General features: G+C 32.6%; 1 protein-coding gene across 7 annotated transcripts in view; it reads left to right on the top strand.

Annotated features, from left to right (window-relative positions):
* Window positions 1-19,712, top strand: part of Kiaa1328 (KIAA1328 ortholog) — a 274,074-nt gene that overhangs the window by 40,683 nt on the left and 213,679 nt on the right. For all 7 annotated transcript variants that reach the window (XM_048806311.1, XM_048806310.1, XM_048806312.1 and 4 more), the window contains one exon: window positions 9,205-9,320. In XM_048806311.1, coding sequence (XP_048662268.1) covers window positions 9,205-9,320 — 116 coding nt within the window. The remainder of the gene's footprint in view (window positions 1-9,204; window positions 9,321-19,712) is intronic.

Below are 19,712 nucleotides of genomic sequence, written 5' to 3'. Positions count from 1 at the left end.
AAAAAAAAAAAAAAAAAAAAAGAAAGAAAAAAAAAAACCTGTATTTTCTGTGTCTTCTCATTGTCATAAACCTTAGCTTAAAACACTGTTAAGACTCTTGTTTGATTTAAAGTAATGTTTTTTAAAAAATTTTTTTTAAATAAAATGACAGCGGAATGCATTACAATTCTTATTACATGTATACGGCACAATTTTTCATATCTCTGGTTGAATATAAAGTATGTTGACACCAATTTGTGTCTTCCTACATGTACTTTGGATGATGATGTCTATCACATTCCACCATCCTTGCTAATCCCCTGCCCCCTGCTTTTCCCTCCCAACCCTCCTCCCTATCTAGAATTCATTAATTCCTCCCATGCTCCTCTTCCTTACCCTACTATGAGACAGCCTCCGTATATCAGAGAAAACATTAAAGCAATTGTGAGGCCCAACCTTAATCTCTTGAACACATCTTTTGATGTTTGACAGAGTTATCAACTTTAGTCTTTCTGAAGTCTTAACAAAAATTTTATCCTTGACTTTATCTCTAGACCATGTTTCTTCTGGTGGTATCCTGGATTTGAACTTTGGCTCATATGACATTTCTTAATTTTAGTGTTTTACTATGTGGAGAGCCTGAGAATTTCTGAAATCATGAATCCTTATTCCTTTTAGTTTAATATTTTTGTTCCTTCAGTATATCTTTCTCTTCTCCCAGTTTACTGTAAGCACTAAGAAGAAAGCAAGTAGCACCTTCAGCACTACTTGGTAACTAGCTTCCATTAGAACGAGCAAGATAGAAGAATAAGCAAGATAAAAGACACTATTTTTTGTCACCTAATATTAGATATGACATTTTATCAATTTTGAGGATCACTTGTTTCAGCCTATACTCAGTGACAGAGAGTTAAACAAGGACATGAATACCAGGAGACACAAACCACTGGGTTACTTTTTTGGTTTTCCTAAATTACCTTATATATTTTCTGTAGATTCCTGAATATTTTCATATACATAATGATGTCCACTGCATATAGTTTTTTTTTCTTCCAGTCTGTGTACATTTTCTTTTCTTGCCTTCTTGCTCTGGCCACGACCTCCAGTCAATTTCAAATAGAGATAGTGTCACCTGAGAAGAGGTGTCTCAGAAGAAGAGTCTCTGAGGAGTTTCTGGAGGGAAGGGGGAACTTGACTCAACACCATCAGGGTTCTTGGCATACTTAATGGAAAAGAATTTTAGCAAGTGTCAGTCAAAGGCTTAGACAGTTTATTTAGGAAGGTAGGTATGCATTCAAGCGAGAATGTGTGTAGTCTCAAGAGAGAGGTATCTTTTGTGTTAAAGCAAGGAATATGCATTCAAGGGAGAATTTGAGCCATCTTGAAAGTGAAAGATGTGGTTTTAGGGTACCAGTCTCTTCTTTGAAAGAAAACTTGGTGTGTGGTGGGTATAGGAAAGAATGTAAGAATGTTATCAGTCTGGTAATATTTTTCTGGTGATATCTCAAGACAGTTTCTGGTGATCTGGTCAAATCTCAGGATTCTTAGTCTGATGTGGTCTTTGTTATCTGATTGATAGATAGTTCTGGAAAGTCACTTAATTTATAGAATCCTCAAGGAATAGCATCTGTCTTTGCATAATCTATTTATTGGGGGGTTAATTAATAGTGCACTAGTAGATTTATAGATTTTCCAGAAATTTGGGAGTAACAGGCCTGGAAGGGAGATAGGCTTAGGGAAAGACAGGCCTGGAAAAGTATGTGGAACTTTTAAATTAAAATTCTGTTTTCTTAGCCTTACTTTTTGTCTAATCCTTATTTCTTCTACTTCAATAGTGGGTAGCTGACATTCTTTTTAAAGGATTTTTAAGCTATATTTATTAGATAAATTGGACTATAATGTTTTCCTCCCATAATATTTTTATTAAATTTTGGCATTAAGATTATGGCAACTTCATAAAATGAATATTACCTGAACTGAAAGAGAAACAGTAAATAGTAACTTTAATCAGTGAAGTTAATTTTGGGGGGGGCAATTTAAATGTGTTTAAATAATCAGATGTTTAATTGACTTTTAGTTTTGTATATCATACTAGTACCTCCTATGTTTTGTTCCTTAAAGTTGTGACCTATTCTCAAGATTTAAAAAACTGTATGTATCTTTCTCAGTTATATCTGTATCTAATCTTTTTCTCTATATTCAAATTCATTTTGCCATTTCCATTTTTAATATCTTAACCTATCATATTAATTGTATAGGAAATTTATGCATTCTACTTTTTATCTTAAAATTCTTAGAGTTTTTATCCACTTATACTTAAAGGGAAACAAGAAAATCATTCCTTAGTAGGAATATAGTATGTATGTAGTTCAATGTTCAAAATGAAACCCTATGCACATTAGTGTTTTACCATACTGAGGCCCTCAAATAACTCTCAGACTACACATTGCCATTCCAATTAAGCCTTTATTGCTGGCCAGCGGTGGGCACTCTACTCTCTAAAAGCAAGATGATGGTCAGATTGGTGCACCCCCTTCAGTTTGGCCTCATATTTAAGCCAAAACAAACAAACAAACAAAAAAAAAAACCACAAAGGGGATGTTAGGGGGTTTAGCCAATGCAAGTAAGCCAAGTCACAGAAGCAGGAGGTTGCAGTCAGGTGGTGGGAGGCTTAACCAATCAGAATAAGCCCAGTTACCCCAGTTACGGAAACAGAGCCCAGTTACCCCAGTTATAGAAAGAGAGCCCAGTTAGATAGTTCCATGTTCTTGAGGGTTTCCACAACAAAAGGAAAAACAACTTGCCCCCGTCATGACCTTTCTACTTGGCATGGCTGTTTCACAAAATGGAGTCACTATAGTCAAAGACTTCTGTCTCATCACATTAGCAGTGACTCCCCACTTTCTGCTAGCCTTTTACAGCCATAGGTAACCATTACTTTATCTGTTCTGGAAATTGCTTATAAATGGAATAAATACAATATATGGTCTTTTTAAACTAATTCAATTTTTTTAAACATAGCATAGTTATTTCATTTTTATCCTTGTGGTATGTAGCATGTATCAGTACCTTATTTCAGTTTATTGCTAAATAATATTTCATTATACGGACAATGCTATATTTTTAAAATCTATTCATCTATAGTAGACATTTGGGCTATTTTACTTTCTGCTTATTACAGGAAATGCTGCGGTGAACATACATGTACAAGTTTTTTTGTACATATGTATTTTCATTCCTGTAAGATGTATACCTATGAGCTGGTCATGTGATAACTTTGTTTACCTTTTTGAGCAATTGCCAGAATGTTTTCTAAAAGGGATATACCAAGTTACATTCTTACCAGCAGTATATTAGGTTCCATATTTTCCATAGCTTCAAGTAACATTTGTTTTTGTCTTTTTTGTTTTAGCCATCCTAATAGGTATGTAGTCATATCTAATTGTGGGTTTAATTTTCATTTACCTAATGATGTTGAACATCATTTTATGTGCTTGTTTGCCATTTGGGAATCTACATTGGAGAAATATCTATTCATATTACTTTAAATTGAGTTATCTTTTAATTATTGAGTTCCTAGAGTTTTTTTAAAATATATATAATTAGATCTCTTAATTACAAATATTTTATCTCATTTTATGCATGGTTTTTTCCTTTTTCTTTTGATTAGCATCATTTAGAGTATAAGTTTTGATACAGTTCAATTTATGTATTTTTCTCCTGTTATTTATGTTATTAATGTATCTTAAGAAACCATGTCCAATCCAGGGTTTTAAAAGTTTATGCTTGTATTTTCTTCTAAGAGTTTATTATTTTAGCTCTTAATATTTTGATTTTGATCCCATTTAGACTAAATTTTTGTATATGTTATAAAATAAATACTCACTTCATTCTTTTACATGTGGATATGAAGTTATCCAGCACTATTTATAGAAAAGACTGCTGTTTTTCCTTTCATCCTTCCATTTTCTTGGTGCCCCAATTGAAAATCAATTTACTGTAAATGTGAAGGATTTTTTTGACTGTGCATTCTGTTCTATTGACCTATATGTCTTGTGTTCACACCAACACCTCAGTGTTTTGATTAATGTAGTTATCTAGTAAGTTCCAAAATTGGGAATTGTATGTATTCCATCTTTGTTCTGCTTGTTTTCAAGAATATTTTAGGTATTCCCTTTCATTTCTATGTAAATTTTAGGACAAACTTCTGCAGAGAAGGTCATTAAGATTGTTTGCATTAAATCTGTACATCAGTTCATGTACTTCCATCTTAACAATTTTAAGTCATGTAACAATAAACATGGTTTTCATTAATTTAGGTCTTAATTTCTTTCAACAATGATTTGTAGTTTTCTGATATAAGGCTTGAGCTTCTATTGAATTTATCCCTTTATGTCTTACTCTTCTTGAAGTTATTTTCTTGAAGATATTTTCTTGATTCCTTTTTGGTTCTAAGTTTTTTTTTTTCTATACAGAATCATATTGTGGGAAATAGAGATGATTTTATTTCCTCCTTTAGAATCTGAGTGCCTTTCTTGCTTTCTTTTTATTTATTTATTTCGTATTGCCTTGAGTATTATTTGATACTATGTTGAATCAAAGTGGTAAAAGCAGCCATACTTTTCTTGTTCCTGCACACAATGAGAAAACATTCAAATTTTCATTGTTAAGTATGATGTTAGGGATGGATTTTTTTAATAGATGGACTTTCTTAGGTTGAGGAAGTTTCCTTCTTTCTATTACTGAATTTTGTTTTTTTTAAAAGATATTGAATTGCTATTAGATTTTTTCAAATGCTTTTGTATATCTATTTAGATGATCATTTTAAAAATTCTGTTGATAGGTTATCTTATGTTAATTGATTTTTAGATGTTGAACCAACTATGAATTCCTGGAATAAATCCCAATTGGTCATGATGTATAATCTTTAAGAGATAGTGGCTTGTAGTTCTTACCACCCTTTTGAACATGGATCACTGGATCTTTGATCTCTGAAATCGCCTGATACCTTTAGGCAGTACACTTTAAATAACGACCAAATGTTGAAATTCATCCAGAGGGAGTTAAGATGATTGCATTGAAATATTTTTTTAATGTTTAAATGTCTTCATTTTTTCCCCCACCATGCAGTTACCCTTGCTCGGAAGGAATATGCCCCTTTCTGCTTGCTAGAAATACTTGTGAAATCTGTTTCTTCCTTCTCCAAATCTTATTACTACATTGATATTCATAATTTCCAAAATGCAACCAACATGCCCAAGTAGGAGATATTAAATGGGGGAAGACACTTAATCTCGTTGATCCCTAGGTGGGCTGCAGCAGCAGTTCTCTCTGGGATAGAAACTTTGTTGACTTGGCCTTTTCTTTCATATTAGTGTAAAAGTATTCATTCCTGGAGTATTTGGGAGAATATTAGAGATATGTAAGGTCATACAAAAGGCCTTTCTCTTAAACATTAGTTTTATTAAAAATTTTAGAATAGGTGAACAAGGGGCCATATGAGATCACACATACATGCCTGTTATCCCAGTTTCTCAGGAGGCTGAGGTACGGATGTGCCACTGGATTCAATCCCCAATAACACACACACACACACACACACACACACAATAGGGGTGTGTGTGTGGGGGAAACTTTTTATATTAAAATGGACAAGACTGTTTCATGGAAAGACATTTAAAATGTACAGGAATTTTTAAAGTAAATTATAGGACTTCAAAAGAAATTAAGTACTTTTGGCACAGTTTTCAGATCCACTGTCTAACTGAAAGGGTATGAATTCTCTTGTTACATAAGAATAGATTTTGTGGAATTCTTTGAGAAATAGTCTGAGGTATTAAATAAATGATGGTGATGGTGATTTTTGTTTTATGGATAGGTTATTGTCCTCCTTATAAATAATTGAAAAACCAACACTGTACATATCGTCCTGTTTAGAATTTTAACCTTTTTATCCTATTAGACAAATAATTCCCTTTATTGCATTTAGATTCTCATTTTGCTAACTAACATTGCTGTATTCTTAAGTGAGGTGAGGCTAAGGTCCTTTTTATGTTACTTTATGTTCTCCAAATACTTAGATGAAAATTGTAGATCATGATACCAAATGTTTTCTGGTATATGTACCTTATTTCAAATATTATTGAACGTAAATGAAACAAGAAGACAGATTCCAGAGTAGACAATCAAATCTTGAGTTTGCTTTACTGGCAGAATCTCTACCTTTAAAGTCTGTATTAATATACTTGCTCATATTAACTGTGCTAATGGACTGCAAAGAAGCCATGCATATCTTTAGATAGACCTAGGAAAAGTGTTACCCTTTGTTCTTAACACAGCTTGTTAATTTTATAGCCTTTCAGAGCATAATAGTTACTAAAGGATAGTCTAATCACAGCAGTGTAAAAGATTTTTTTAAAAGCCCTGTTTAATAGTATAGTAGCAAATATTTCAAACATACTTCTGAAACTAAATTTGGATAAGAGTGATTTTATCTAAACAAAGCACTTTAAACTTTAGGAAAAGCTCATCACAGCCTCTGGCATTATGGAATATACCAGTACAAGCATTTTTTGCCTTAGAGCATTGATCCTTAGATATTTTTATGGATCTTCTTCAGGTTCACCAATGTGAGTGAGACAATTTTGGGGTATACCTGTATGTTTTGAGCTGAGAAATGCTAGAGATCTCTGCATTAGATTAATATCTTCATTTAGGTTAATGTTAAGGTAAATTTAGTAGTCTACCGTTTTTTGTTTGTTTGTTTGTTTGTTTTTTATGGCCCTGTAGCATCACTTGGTGAAGAAACAAATCTGTGGGTACTCTTCATATCTATATGGCTTTTAATGAATGATATTGAAACTACTGAGAGCCCTTGTTTAGTTCACTTTCAGATACCTTGTATTGAGTAAAGTTATTGTGATTAAATTTTCCTATAGTACATATTCAGTGAGTATTTTTAAGTAAATACAGTGAAATGTTTTCTTTTCAGTTATGTCTTCAAGATTTTACCAATCCAAGCAGAGAGAGATTTTGCCATGTATTTCCTCACCTTGACAGTATTTATTCTTTCCTTATATAACATTTATTTCATCTTTGTTTCATGTAGACTCCTACAGATTTATCACTTCCTTTGTTTCATATTTATCTGCATGCCAAATTTCATATCTTTATACTTTTTAATATATCTACTTCTCTCATCCTATGGAATGTAGTTTTTGCATAGATTATAGTATTGTATGCCTTAACTTTGACCAAATATTTGATAACTTCTTAACTTTTTTACAAATATTCTTCATATTTTTAAAGAATATATATGCGGAACAGGGTAATTTAAAATATAGTGAAGGAAATTCTAGAACTTTAGATGGGAAGGGTTTTTAGAATTGTTTAGTCTAACTTTTTTTCCTTTATAAATGACAATAAAAAAGATGTTCAGAGAGGGCTGGGGATGTGGCTCAAGCAGTAGCGCCCTCGCCTGGCATGAGTGCGGCCCGGTTTCAATCCTCAGCACCACATACAAACAAAGATGTTGTGTCTGCTGAAAACTAAAAAATAAATATTAAAATTCTCTCTCTCTCTCTCTCTCTACAAAAAAAGATGTTCAGAGAGATAAGCAAACTTTGTCAAAATTGCTGTTAAAGATTTTAGTACAAGTGTACTTGAGAATAGTGACAAAAAAAGGGAAGGCGTTGTGAAGAGATCTGAACAAAGAAGTCAAGATAACTTGAAAACAGAGTATAAATCCTCTCATATGTATATATTTGTTTTGTTGTCTGGATTCCTTGTAAATACATTAGTTTTAGAGATTACCCTATTAAAAAAAAGGGGCCTGGGTTCCATTCATGGGCCTAGTAGTATGTTAACCATAAATAACATAGCTTAGGCAAATGAATGTCATGATGAGCCAGGAGAAGTTAATCTATTTATTGAGCACTAGTGTGTGTTATGTACTTTCACACATTATTTCAAAGACAAGATACAAAAAACTGTAGAACATCCAAAATTCTAATTTTCATTCATTTATCTGAATGTCTTTGTCAGAGGGCAAGTAAATAAGAAAGCCTGTTGGATTCGTGTTATTCAGAAGTTGTTCTTAGAGTTGAGTCTGAAAGAATTATATTTAGTAACCGAAAGAAAATTTTTAGATTCCCCATGGATTTTACTTCCACCTCTCCCTGTGTGATCTTATAGGATAATTGTGTTTTATCCTTTTTATTGAAATAAGCACCAGTAACAGAAGAATTCAGGGTCAACATCTCTGTAGAAAGCATAGCATGAAAATCAGGATTGGTCCTTCATACACTTTGGTGAATTGTAACTCTTATATTGGTTAGGTTTTGGGTGTTTTTTTTTTTTATTAAGATTTTTTTTTTCCCCTCTATGTTATCTCATCAGAAGCCATCCTTTTTTGGTCTGATTAAGTTCAAATATTTTTCGAAGTTAAACATTAATGACAGATTTCTTTGATCACTTTTCTGGACTAAGAATAAGAATGTTGCAAACCTTCCATTATGCTAATGCCATCTTTTTACTTCAGTCCAATTATTTATATGCTTACAAGGAATGCAGAGCATCAGTGCTGGGAAAAAAATGATTGCTTGTATATATTTAGTAAAATATTTAAGATATATGTTTTCTATTTCATTGACAGGATTTAAATAAAAGTTTGAAAACTAAATCAAAACAAATTGGTAAAAATTTTAGCAATAAAAAAAATGAAACCTGCTTTTTAAAAATTGGAGCATTTTTCTGTCCTGGATTATAATTTAGCACTTGTGTTTTTGTAGGACTTTACATATCTAAGGCGTTTCTTATGATTAGAAACATTCTTTTTTCTATTTTTGTACTTGATTTATTTGCGATACTAGGGATTGAAGCCTGGGACATTCTATCTTCATCCTTTTTTTTGTTTTTTTTTTTTTTGAGATAGGATCTGGCCTCGAACTTGAGATTTTTCCTGCCTCAGCTTCCTGAATACCTAGGATTACAGGCATGTGCCATGATGTCTATCTAGAAACATTTTTGAAGTAAAAATAACAAACATATTTTGTAACAAAGGTGAAGAAGATTGCTTTATGAGAGAGTAATTTAAAAGTCAAAAACACAGAACAACCCTGAAGAATTCAGCACACCTTTGGAAGAAATTAAGTTTTGGTAAACTGCTGCTGTAGGCACATATTTTGTATTCTGATGTTTTTTTCTTTTTTTCCTTATTTCTTTCAGAGTAAGTGAAGAAAAGGAAGTGACAGAAGAACGACTGAAAGCTGAACAAGAATCATTTGAGAAGAAGATCAGGCAGTTGGAAGAACAGAATGAACTGATCATCAAAGAAAGGGAAGATATCCTTTTTGAAAGTCCTCTTTTTTAACGTGCAGAAAGTTTTGACTCTTTGATGAAGAAAATGTAAACTTCAGAGAAATAATTGCTCTAATTTATAACAGGGAATAAATCTGCATGTACTGCCATTTCCAGGCAATCAGAACGACACTAAACAGCATGTGCTGTTGCTGCCTTTGTGCTTGATAAGGCCACCCAGCTGTTCAGCTGCTGTTATTATGCTGCGAAGCACATATTTGTCAACTAAAAAAGACAATAAGAAATTTGGGCATTAAAATGTAGTGTTGGAACTTTACTAAATTCCATTCCACTACTGTAATTGAGACTGAACCTCATTGTATTTTGTATTCTTTCTTGCTAAAGCTTTGATAGTTTTAAGGAATTCTACCCTGAAATCGTTTTGTTTTTTTTTTTTAAAAAGTCTGTTGTAATGTATAGATAATTGATAAATGTTCACACTGCAGCATATAATCACCAAACAATTCTCACAGAGCAGAAAACTTTTGGATTTAGAGTTAGAGGTAGGGGTGTATGTGTGTGTGTTTATACACATTACATTGTTTGTAAGAGAGTGAAATAATATTTTAAGTTAAAAGTTGTACTTAAAGGGATATATGAGCTAAAATAAGAATATTTCTGAAGTGTATTTTTAATGTATTGAGGTATTATGGAGGTAGAATTACTTATCTTTGGGTGTTTTATGTAGTGGCATTGATGTAGAAGAGAAGTGACTATCCCTGAAGTTAAGGTGATGGATTTGCCAGCTAAACTAGTGTGTGAATGCTTGAAAGAACCATTGTCCTCATTGACAGTATCATCATTTACTTGATTGTTAGTAATTATTTCAAAGATTCTGCAAATGTCCAAAATGGTCATATATTGACACTTAAGTATGCCTTTGTGAATACCAGAGAAATGGAAGAATAAAGATAAAATAATTAGTTTGAAAACTATAAGACTGTAACCATTAAAAATGAGTTCTGACCCTCTATTTTTCAAATAGCGGGTGTGCATGTAGGAAATTCATGTAATTCAAATTGGAAAGCCTGATCACAGAGTGAGTCCCTGTTTGTTTTATAGTTAGGAAAACTCTGTTCTACTTTACTAGCTGGAAAAGTAGAATCTAATTTCAGTAGACTATTATCTTTATTCCTCTCTGGATCAAGATTAGTGCTTTTCAGTGCTGAGGCAGTCTAAACTCAGCATGGCTAGAAATGGTTTCTTTTGGAAAGCTAAATGTTAAGATACCTTGGGTGATCTTTCATGTTTTCCCATGATTTATCTCAGGGGTCAATACACTGCTCTTGGGGGGCCAAATCTAGTAGGGTACCAACTAAATCTGACCACACCCTTCTCTTGTATATGATCTATGACTGCCTTTGTGCTCTAGTTGCAACAGATAGTTTCAATAAAGACCCTGTGACTCTCATATAGTAAAATATTTACTATATGATCCTCTACAGAAAAAGCTTGCTGACTCCTGATCTCTTGTCTAAGCTAGAAAAGGAGAGAAAAGGCACATAAATGAAAGTCAAGGAGACATTTGACATAGTTAGACCTATTTCACATATAAAAAGGGAGTTAGTTTGAGTAGTCTTTATTGGGAATGAGAACTGAAATAAATGTTAGACTGGCTTAGTTGGTGTGATTGCTCTAAGATTGATTTATATATATATATATAGAGAGAGAGATAGATATTGGGGATTGAACCCAGGACCTTGCACATGCTAGGCAGGCAGTCTACCACTAAGCTACATCCCCTGCCCTGCTTTAAGATATTTTTAATCATCAAAGATAGGTGGTATAGAATTTTATTGTTAAAAAACAAAAGGGAGAAAGAAAGAATGATAAAAACAGTGACATTCATGGTTTTTATTCCAAGTAGGTTGCTCAGGTACTAATCTTTTACCAGAATAAACCTGTCAAAGGTTAATATAGATGATTTTACAGTACATAAAACTCTATAAAACTTAGAAACATAAAACGAGGTTGTAATTTAAAACAATATAATTTTAACTACAGATACATTTACCTATCATACATGAATGATTCAAACTCTTTTATATACATGAAGTCAGATAATTTCAGCTCATTTTAAAGTCTATTTCAGTATGAGGAACTATATCCATGAATTGTAATTTTTGGCATTTTAAAGATGTGTTTCACCAGATTTATGTTTTTTTTTAAGTTCTTGTAACTTGATTTATTGATCAACTATCAAACATAGACCAGTCCTTGGTGACAAAAGCAAAGATGTTTTACATGTTTTCATTAGAATCTGGCTTTTGAAGGATTTGTTCATACAGAAAATTTGGAGTTTATTAAAACATTAAAATTCTTGATAATTTTCATCTTTGAATAAAGAAAACTTATGTTTTAAGACAGAATCATATAACTGAATATGTCATTTACAAAGCCAAGCTGTTTGATGAACCAAGTAGATTTTTGCCTCACTGAATGAGTATATAAGGAGAGATAAATCTGACACTTAAAGTGAAATATGGTCAATAATGATAATTCTGAAACATGTTAGCATGTAATTGTATAAGACTTAGCTATTAGATAAATTGATTAATATTTGAACTTGTAGTTCTGGAATATCTAACTCAGATCAATGGTGGTATAAAAAACTTGCACAAGGAAAGTAAAATCTAATGTTTGATGACTTCACTGTTTTTACTGGCATAGCAAGGAAAATGACAATGAAGAAAGCTCTGTGTACTTTAGAATCAAAATCCCATTTTTGCATTGACTAGCTCTCTGACCCTTTGGAAAAGTTACTGAATTTCCCTGAGTCTTTTTTTTTTTTTTTTTTTTTTTNAATATGGATGAAGGATGAGATAACTGGCCCCTCTGTTTGTCATTTTTGTGCCTTTGGACACCAGGGTTTTAATTATGTTATGCAAGCACTTGGGCTGCTTAGAGGCTTAGTAGGAAGGTGAAACTGATACTGTTCTCTGCTTTTTCTTTTAAGCTACATGGAAGGGAAAACCTCCCAGTACTACTTTCACCTGTTGGTCCTTCATTAGAAAGAAACCAAGATTTAATTTCCTCTCCCAGAAACCAGACTGATGGAGAAGTTTGTATTTTTATTTCCCTTCTGGTTTGTTTCTATTTTCTTTCTGAAGTTTAAAGATATTTGAAGCTCTTATCTTTGGCTCCATTGCATGATCATTTTTAAAAACCTTCCTGTAGGAAGAAGGAATTTTATAGCAACTAACAATTTTTTAAGCAATGTTTTAGACTGAACCAAAAGTTTCATTATGTCTGTGGTAAAAGTAGGAAATGCACAAGAATTTCATCTAATTATATAAAAGTGATTACTGGTCCTACAGTATTCAAAGCTTTCTATTTAACTAATCATCTCTTTTCTTCTAGGAGTCAAACTGTTATGATTTTTAATGCAGGCTAAGGGCTATACTGTAGGATGGGTAGAGTGATGTAAGAGAGAAGAGAAACATAGTAGAAATTAGTTTCATAGAACCCAGGCTTCAAGAGAAAGGATAAGTCCTTTTCAGTGATTCTTACTAGGCCTCCATAAGAAAAGGCAGAACACCTTTAGTTTTTTAAATGGTTTGGGGCTAATTAAAAATCTACACTTAAAATGGAGAAGACCCAGAGGTAAAAGAAAATATAGAAGAAGAAAGGGTACATTGATGTCTGACAGTGTAGTTTACTAATATGTTATTTAGCAAAATACGTTGCCCAAAACAGTATCACCTTTGATGGATTTTGGACTTTTTGTTTTTGAATAAATACTGTTTTTTAAAAATATTTACATTTAAACATTGAGTGATAGAATATTTTTTGTGTACTTGGATGAAGCTGTTTTATTCTATTTAACAAGCCCTAGAATATATTATTTATTAGTCTAGTAATTGTCTTTAATGCTATAGGAGTTGTGTTGCTCCATAGTGCTGTATAAATTTAGCAGGTTTTGGACCATTGTTATTTTTTTTTTTTAATTTTTTATTGTTGGTTGTTCAAAACATTACATAGTTAGGACCATTGTTATTTATATTGTTTTGGGATATCATTTTAACTCCGAATAACATTAAATAACTTTTTTCCATTTATATTACAGGGAAATAAGCATACTTAAGGAAAGAACCGATTGTTTCTTTTGTTCTTGTCCTTACATAATTAAAAGTTATTTTTGTTCTTTTAAAAATATTTTGATATGATTGCTAGTTACAGGGACGAATTGATGCCAAATGTTTATAAAAATAAAATAACTATATACTTAAATAATTATTTTTTCATACTTAATTTTATTTCAATAAGAACCTTTAGGGGTTAAGTTACTCTTTGAGAGTAAGTTATATTTACATTTTTCTGGAACTCATCCAGGAAATAAGAATATAAAGAAGTACTCTTCATTTGCTCTGGTCACCTTTGTGTACACTTTCCTTACATGAGAGTTCCTCGAGCTGTCATGTGGTTAATAAATTAATTGTCTGGCATTTAGTTTTTGAGCCCATTGTAGCTTAGAAGCAGAAAATTAGAAGAAAGGAATGGAGCTCTAGTGAGAATATTGAAACTGACAGAAGAGTTGACAGAAAAACATAAAAACACTTAAGAACTGAAAATGTACAGAAGTCTAGAACTCTACCCACCTAAAGATATCTTAGGGACTTCAGTATTACAGTATAGTATGTAGTAGTCTCATACTGGTGATTTTGAGGCATCAATAGAACAAATTATTTTTATCCCTTGTTCCCTTTGAACTCTGCTAGTACTTCTGTTAGTTAGACATCTGACATTTATAAATTGCTTTTCTGTTTACAGATCATGTTCACATATCCTTTGTTAATCTTTAATAAGCTGACTAAATTAGGTAAGGCAGATACTCTTATCCTCACTTAACAGATAAGGATACAGGTCAGGAGAGGTAGCTGAAACAGACCAATTGCTTAGCTAAGAGTGTCTCTCTTGACACCAAGTGTTCTGTTCTTTCCATCCTACTCAGTTATTTCTGCACTGATGAATCATACAAATATCAATAAGCCTGCCTTTTCTCGACTGCTTTGTAGTTAAAGCACAAATTTATAAAAATTGTTAATATATTCTCTGGTGCATTTTACTCAAAATTGGTTCAAAGATATTTTTGGTACTCAAAAGATAAAGTAACTTTTGCAAGTCTTAATTTCATTGTACATAGCATGCTAATAACTATTAACCAAGCAAGATGATCAAATGAGGTAACATATGTTACATTTTTTCAAAAACACACAAAGTTTTAATTGAGGCTCTACAAAGTATTCTCTTGCCTTAAAAAAAGTTTACAACATACAAAAAATATTTGAAATATCTTGCACATTTTTTCAGACAGTGTGTTCTATGTGAAGTTTTTCTTTTTACCTTTAGAACCCTCAGATTTCTATTGCCTAAAGAGTGGCTAGCTTTCTAATATTTGAAAAGACAGTCTAACTTCTGAGGCAAAATGTTTTTTAATAAGATAAAAAAGCATCCTTTAAATTTTTTGAAGCAGTTGTAAGGAAGTTCTTGTTAGGTTGACTAAGAATTGCTAAGGAATCTTAGCATCATATACTGCTCTGAGAGAGCATAGAGGAGAGCTCAAGGAAAAATAGTGGAGAAATAAAACTGATAAAAACTATGATTGGATTGAAAGTCAACATTAGAATGTTTTATAAATCTGTGTCAGGATTAGGTTTCTCTGTATGTAACAAGAATGCAAAAAGTAATGGTAATCAAAACAAGATGTGTGGGGGTGTTTTTTTTTTTTTTTTTTCATGTAAAATATATCCTCTTAGCAACTTTAGGCATGTATGGTGACTCCATAAATTTTAAAGAGCCACACTCTTTCTATCATGCTATTCTAAGCTTTAGCCACTGTGTGTACATTCTAGGCAGCAGGACCTTCTGGATGGACAGTCTGTTAATTTTGAAGAGTTTGCTCTCAATTTGTTTTTAATTTCATTTTCCTATTAAAGAATTTAGAAATATAATTGATTTTTATGTATTGATTTTGTGTCTTTTGACCTTACTCAATTCTTACTTATTATTTAAGAAGTTGTTTGACACATTCCTTAGGATTTTATGTGGAATCATGTCAATCTGCAAATGAAAAGTTTTAGTTGTTTCTATTCTTTACATCCTTTATTTCTTTTCTTGCCTTATTACAGTACTTTCAGTTAGTGTTAAGTAGAAGTGATAAGAAAGAATATCCTGTCATTTTCTATATCTAAGGAGGAAATATGCATCTCATCCTAATTTGATATTAGATATACATTTTTGGTTTGATAAAAGCCTTTCTTTAATTTTGAAGAATTTCTACCCCCGTTTTGTTGTTTGAAGAATCTGTCTTATTCCTAGTTTGCTAAAGGTTTTTGTTGTTGTTTTCTTTCTCCTATTTTTTAAAATCATGAGTGGACATTGATTATATGTAGCACTTGACATTTTATTATATATTTATATCTATTTCTCTCATAAGACATCATTCCTGTCTTGTGCACTATTGTATACAGAGTCTAGTACAGTATTTTGCACTCAGTCATTGAATGGATGAGTTGTTAAACCAGAGTTGCTTGATCAGAGAACAACTTTAGAGAAAACTTACATTTTACTGCTGAAGGTGCATAATCTGGCACTGTGCTACCACCTGCTGATAGTGGATCTGCATTGCAATAAAAGTACCTTGGCAGACAAATAAAACTGCATATGATTGAATTGATGTAATAGTTATAATTTTCAAATAAATATATTCATTATATATAATAAGACTATGTCTGAGATTTCATAAATATATTTTATATTTAGGTGCTGAAGTGTTTTCTGTTTTCCTGAATCTTAGGTAAAGGATGAAGGATCAGTTAAATTATATATATTAAAGAAACAGAATAAATTGCAAAAGTTGACAGAAGTGGAGTGAGAGCAAAGACATTTCTTTTTTTATTTATTTTTTAAATACATGACAACAGTGGAATGCATTATAATCCTTATTATACATATACAGCACAATTTAGAGAGCAAAAACATTTCTATATTTGAATTCCTACTCTGTCATCATTTCCTTACTGTTAGGTACTAGCTAAACAGGAATTTTAAAGATAAAAGAAGAATTTTCTAGTTCTTAATATTTTATACTAAATATTTAACATATCTTAAGAAAGTCTAGCTGTGTCCAAGAATGAAATTTAAGGCTTATTTTTAAGAATCCAATCTGATAGTTACTCAGGATTCACTGAGAGATAGTGTAGAACTGAGTGGGACTTAACTATTATATCAGCAGTATCTTAGAATGAAGCCATCTATCCTCTACACTGTTGTGATTACCACTATGTATTTTTGTCTCTTAGCCTTCCTTTAAAAAAATGGACCATGTGTTAAATATATGTAAGTAAAAGTTTTCAAGAATGCCATTCAAATATTAAAATTTTTTTACTGTTGTTTAAATGGTTAATCATGTTGTAAAATATTAATAATTTTCCAGAGAAGTTATTCTTTCTTCCCATCAAAATACCCTAGGGTGATAGTTTTGGGAGTACTGTTTTAGTAATAAAGATTATCATGTGGATGAGTTCCCTAGAAGGCCCCATGATGGTAATACCCCTAGATTTTGTCTTTGAAGAAAACTGCTGAGAGGCAATAATTTTTTTTGTATGTGTCCCATTTTCATTAATGCATGGTAATTGATGGAGTTGCAGTGACTTGTAGCAGTAATGAGTTCTAAACATAATAATGCACTCTTTTCTAATAAGTGAGCACTGCTGGGGTTTAAAAGCATACTAAATCAGTTGCTTTAGTATGAATTTATTAGTTTTTTTCAGCATTAGCTTTAATAGTAGTTATTTACATAAGCGTACATCCCATTAACCGCCATCAGGGCTGGAAAACATGCTGAACTGTTCATATTTTCATATAATTATTGAACATAATGGTTTCATTTGCATTTCTAAACAGTGATGTTTCTGTCAGCCTTGGAAATAGTGTCTTTACGCAGTCCCTATTTCACATCCACTTATTTGACATCGTTAAATTTTATGCTAATGTGCTTCCCTAGAATATCATCAGTAGGACAGATGCTTGTGCTTTAATATACAAATCAGGGATGCTTTTCCATCCCCCAAATGGCAAAGGAAGTTTTAAAAAAATCTGCACTTTTAGATATAGAGTCCGTCTCCATAAAAATAGGTTTATAAAATAAAACTTTCAGGGTTAAATGTTATAATCTGGTTGTCTCTTCCAAATGCTTTAATATGAAAGCTATCTACCTGACTAGGGTTAGTTTTCTTGTCTTGGATATGGAGAGAAGTCTTTGTAAAGATCCTGTTGCTTATGAATTTAGAGTTCTGATTCTCAAATGTTGATCTTGAGATGCAAGTTTTTCAGTACTTTTGAATACATCAGGCCACAATGTTAGTTTTTAAAGTATTCTCTGTATTTTTCTGAATATTTGTTCCTTTAGTCTCTTAATCTGTATTGTAAAGCCTGTGGTGTAAGCTGTTATGTTAATGCTCTTGGACATCTTAGCTTTTTGTATGCATTTAGACAATGTTCAGTGTGAAAGTATGAGTCACTTGGTGGGGCAGGCATGGCAAATGAAGCAGCAGAACTAATACAGAAGGACAGCTTTATGGACAAACTTCTTGCCTTTTGGATATATATGTGTACTATCAGCTTCTGTTTCTCCAACATGTGAATGCTTTTTTGAGTGCTGTCACTGAGATGCTTGGAAATTTTAAAACAAGAGCAATTGATTAAAGAATGTTTTGGGAGTTGACTCAGGTGTTTTTGGTGGTGGGTAGGTGAGCGTGAAGCCAGTAGACTTTTTTTTTTTTTTTGTCTTTGTGGGTCTTTTCTTTCTGGCTTAGGGCAGCATTTTACTGTTGACTGTTATGGACCTGCAGTGCTAGAGCTGACTCTGCACAGTTCAAAAAGCAAGGTTGGCACTCTAGCAAGATAGAGTAAGAAACAGCTTTGAGAGGAGTTCTTGCCCCAAATTACTTGCTAAAAATATATTAGAACTGATATAGCATAAAACCGATGCAGCATAAAAGGATTATTTGGATAGAAGTATTATTTGGCTTAACAGGTCATGAGACAACTAAAATTTTTGCAAGGACTTCTGTTCTTTGGGGAATAGCCAAGAAAGAAAATTGATAAGAGTTGTGAAGAAATTACTATAGAGATGGAGTTTATAGCTATTCATTTTTACTCCAGCTTTTTCCTGAATTTTCTATATGATCTCTTAAAATTGTGTGAGGTTATTACTTCTTACAGTCATGGGATCATCTGAACTAGCATGTTGAAAACTTTGATCAGGCCCTTCTGTCTAGGGAAAATGTCTTCATTGTTGCCAGATCTGTTGGCACATCAGATGTCATATATGGAAGTCAAAAAAAATTCAGACTATCCAGCCTCACTTAATTGTAAGTGAGGCAATATTTTCATCTCTTTGTCAACCCAGGGCCTCACTAATGCTAAGCAAATGCTCTGCCACTAATCTATATCCCTAGCTTCAATATTTTCAGCTCTTTATAAAGCTATTTGTGGTTGCATCTTTCAGCATCAGTCAGGGTTTTGTTTTGTTTTGGGTAGTGGCCATTGACCATAAAAGGAGAAAAACATTTCCTGTCACCAAAAAATAGGAATTACTTTTTTCCTCCCTGTACACTCTTCTTTCTTTTCTGGACAAAGGTTAGCATTGACATGAAAAATTCATCTGCTATTCAGTACTTAAGTGCAATGATATTTAATCTGACAATTTGCTCCTTAACATCTCTGTTGCTATTGAATTTAATACCTTCAGGCAGCAACAGAGGCATGTTTTTAAGGGTTTGTCACCAGATTCTAATCTCTGACTTTAGTGAATAAAAGATATTTAAATTATGATTTAGGACAACTTCCTTGTACACTTTATGTAGGTTAAAAATTCTAGCTGGGGGCTGGGGATGTGGCTCAAGCGGTAGCGCGCTAGCCTGGCATGCGTGTGGCCCGGGTTTGATCCTCAGCACCACATACAAACAAAGATGTTGTGTCTGCTGAAAAACTAAAAAAATAAATATTAAAAAAGTTCTCTCTTTAAAAAAAAATAAAAAATAAATTAAAAAAAATCTAGCTGGTCGTGGTGGTGCATGCCTGTAATCCCAGCGGCTAGAAAGGCCGAGGCAGGAGAATTGTGAGTTCAAAGCCAGCCTCAACAAAATCGAGGTGCTAAACAACTCAATGAGACCCTGTATCTAAGAGAAAAAATATAAAATAGGACTGGGGATATGGCTCAGTGGTCGAGTGCCCCTGAGTTCAATCCCCAGTTCCTGCCCTGCCAAAAGAGAAATTCTAAAAATTCAGGTTGTCTATAAGGTAATAGCCAAATGGAAAGATTTTACATGTTCAGTTGTACTTATTTTCTTTTTCTGTGGCTTGGGGAACAT

The sequence above is a fragment of the Marmota marmota genome, unplaced genomic scaffold, assembly GCF_001458135.2.
Source record: "Marmota marmota marmota unplaced genomic scaffold, marMar, whole genome shotgun sequence".
Lineage (NCBI taxonomy): Eukaryota > Metazoa > Chordata > Mammalia > Rodentia > Sciuridae > Marmota > Marmota marmota.
The sequence above is the reverse complement of the archived record's forward strand: the minus strand, read 5'-3'. Positions and strand labels throughout refer to the sequence as shown.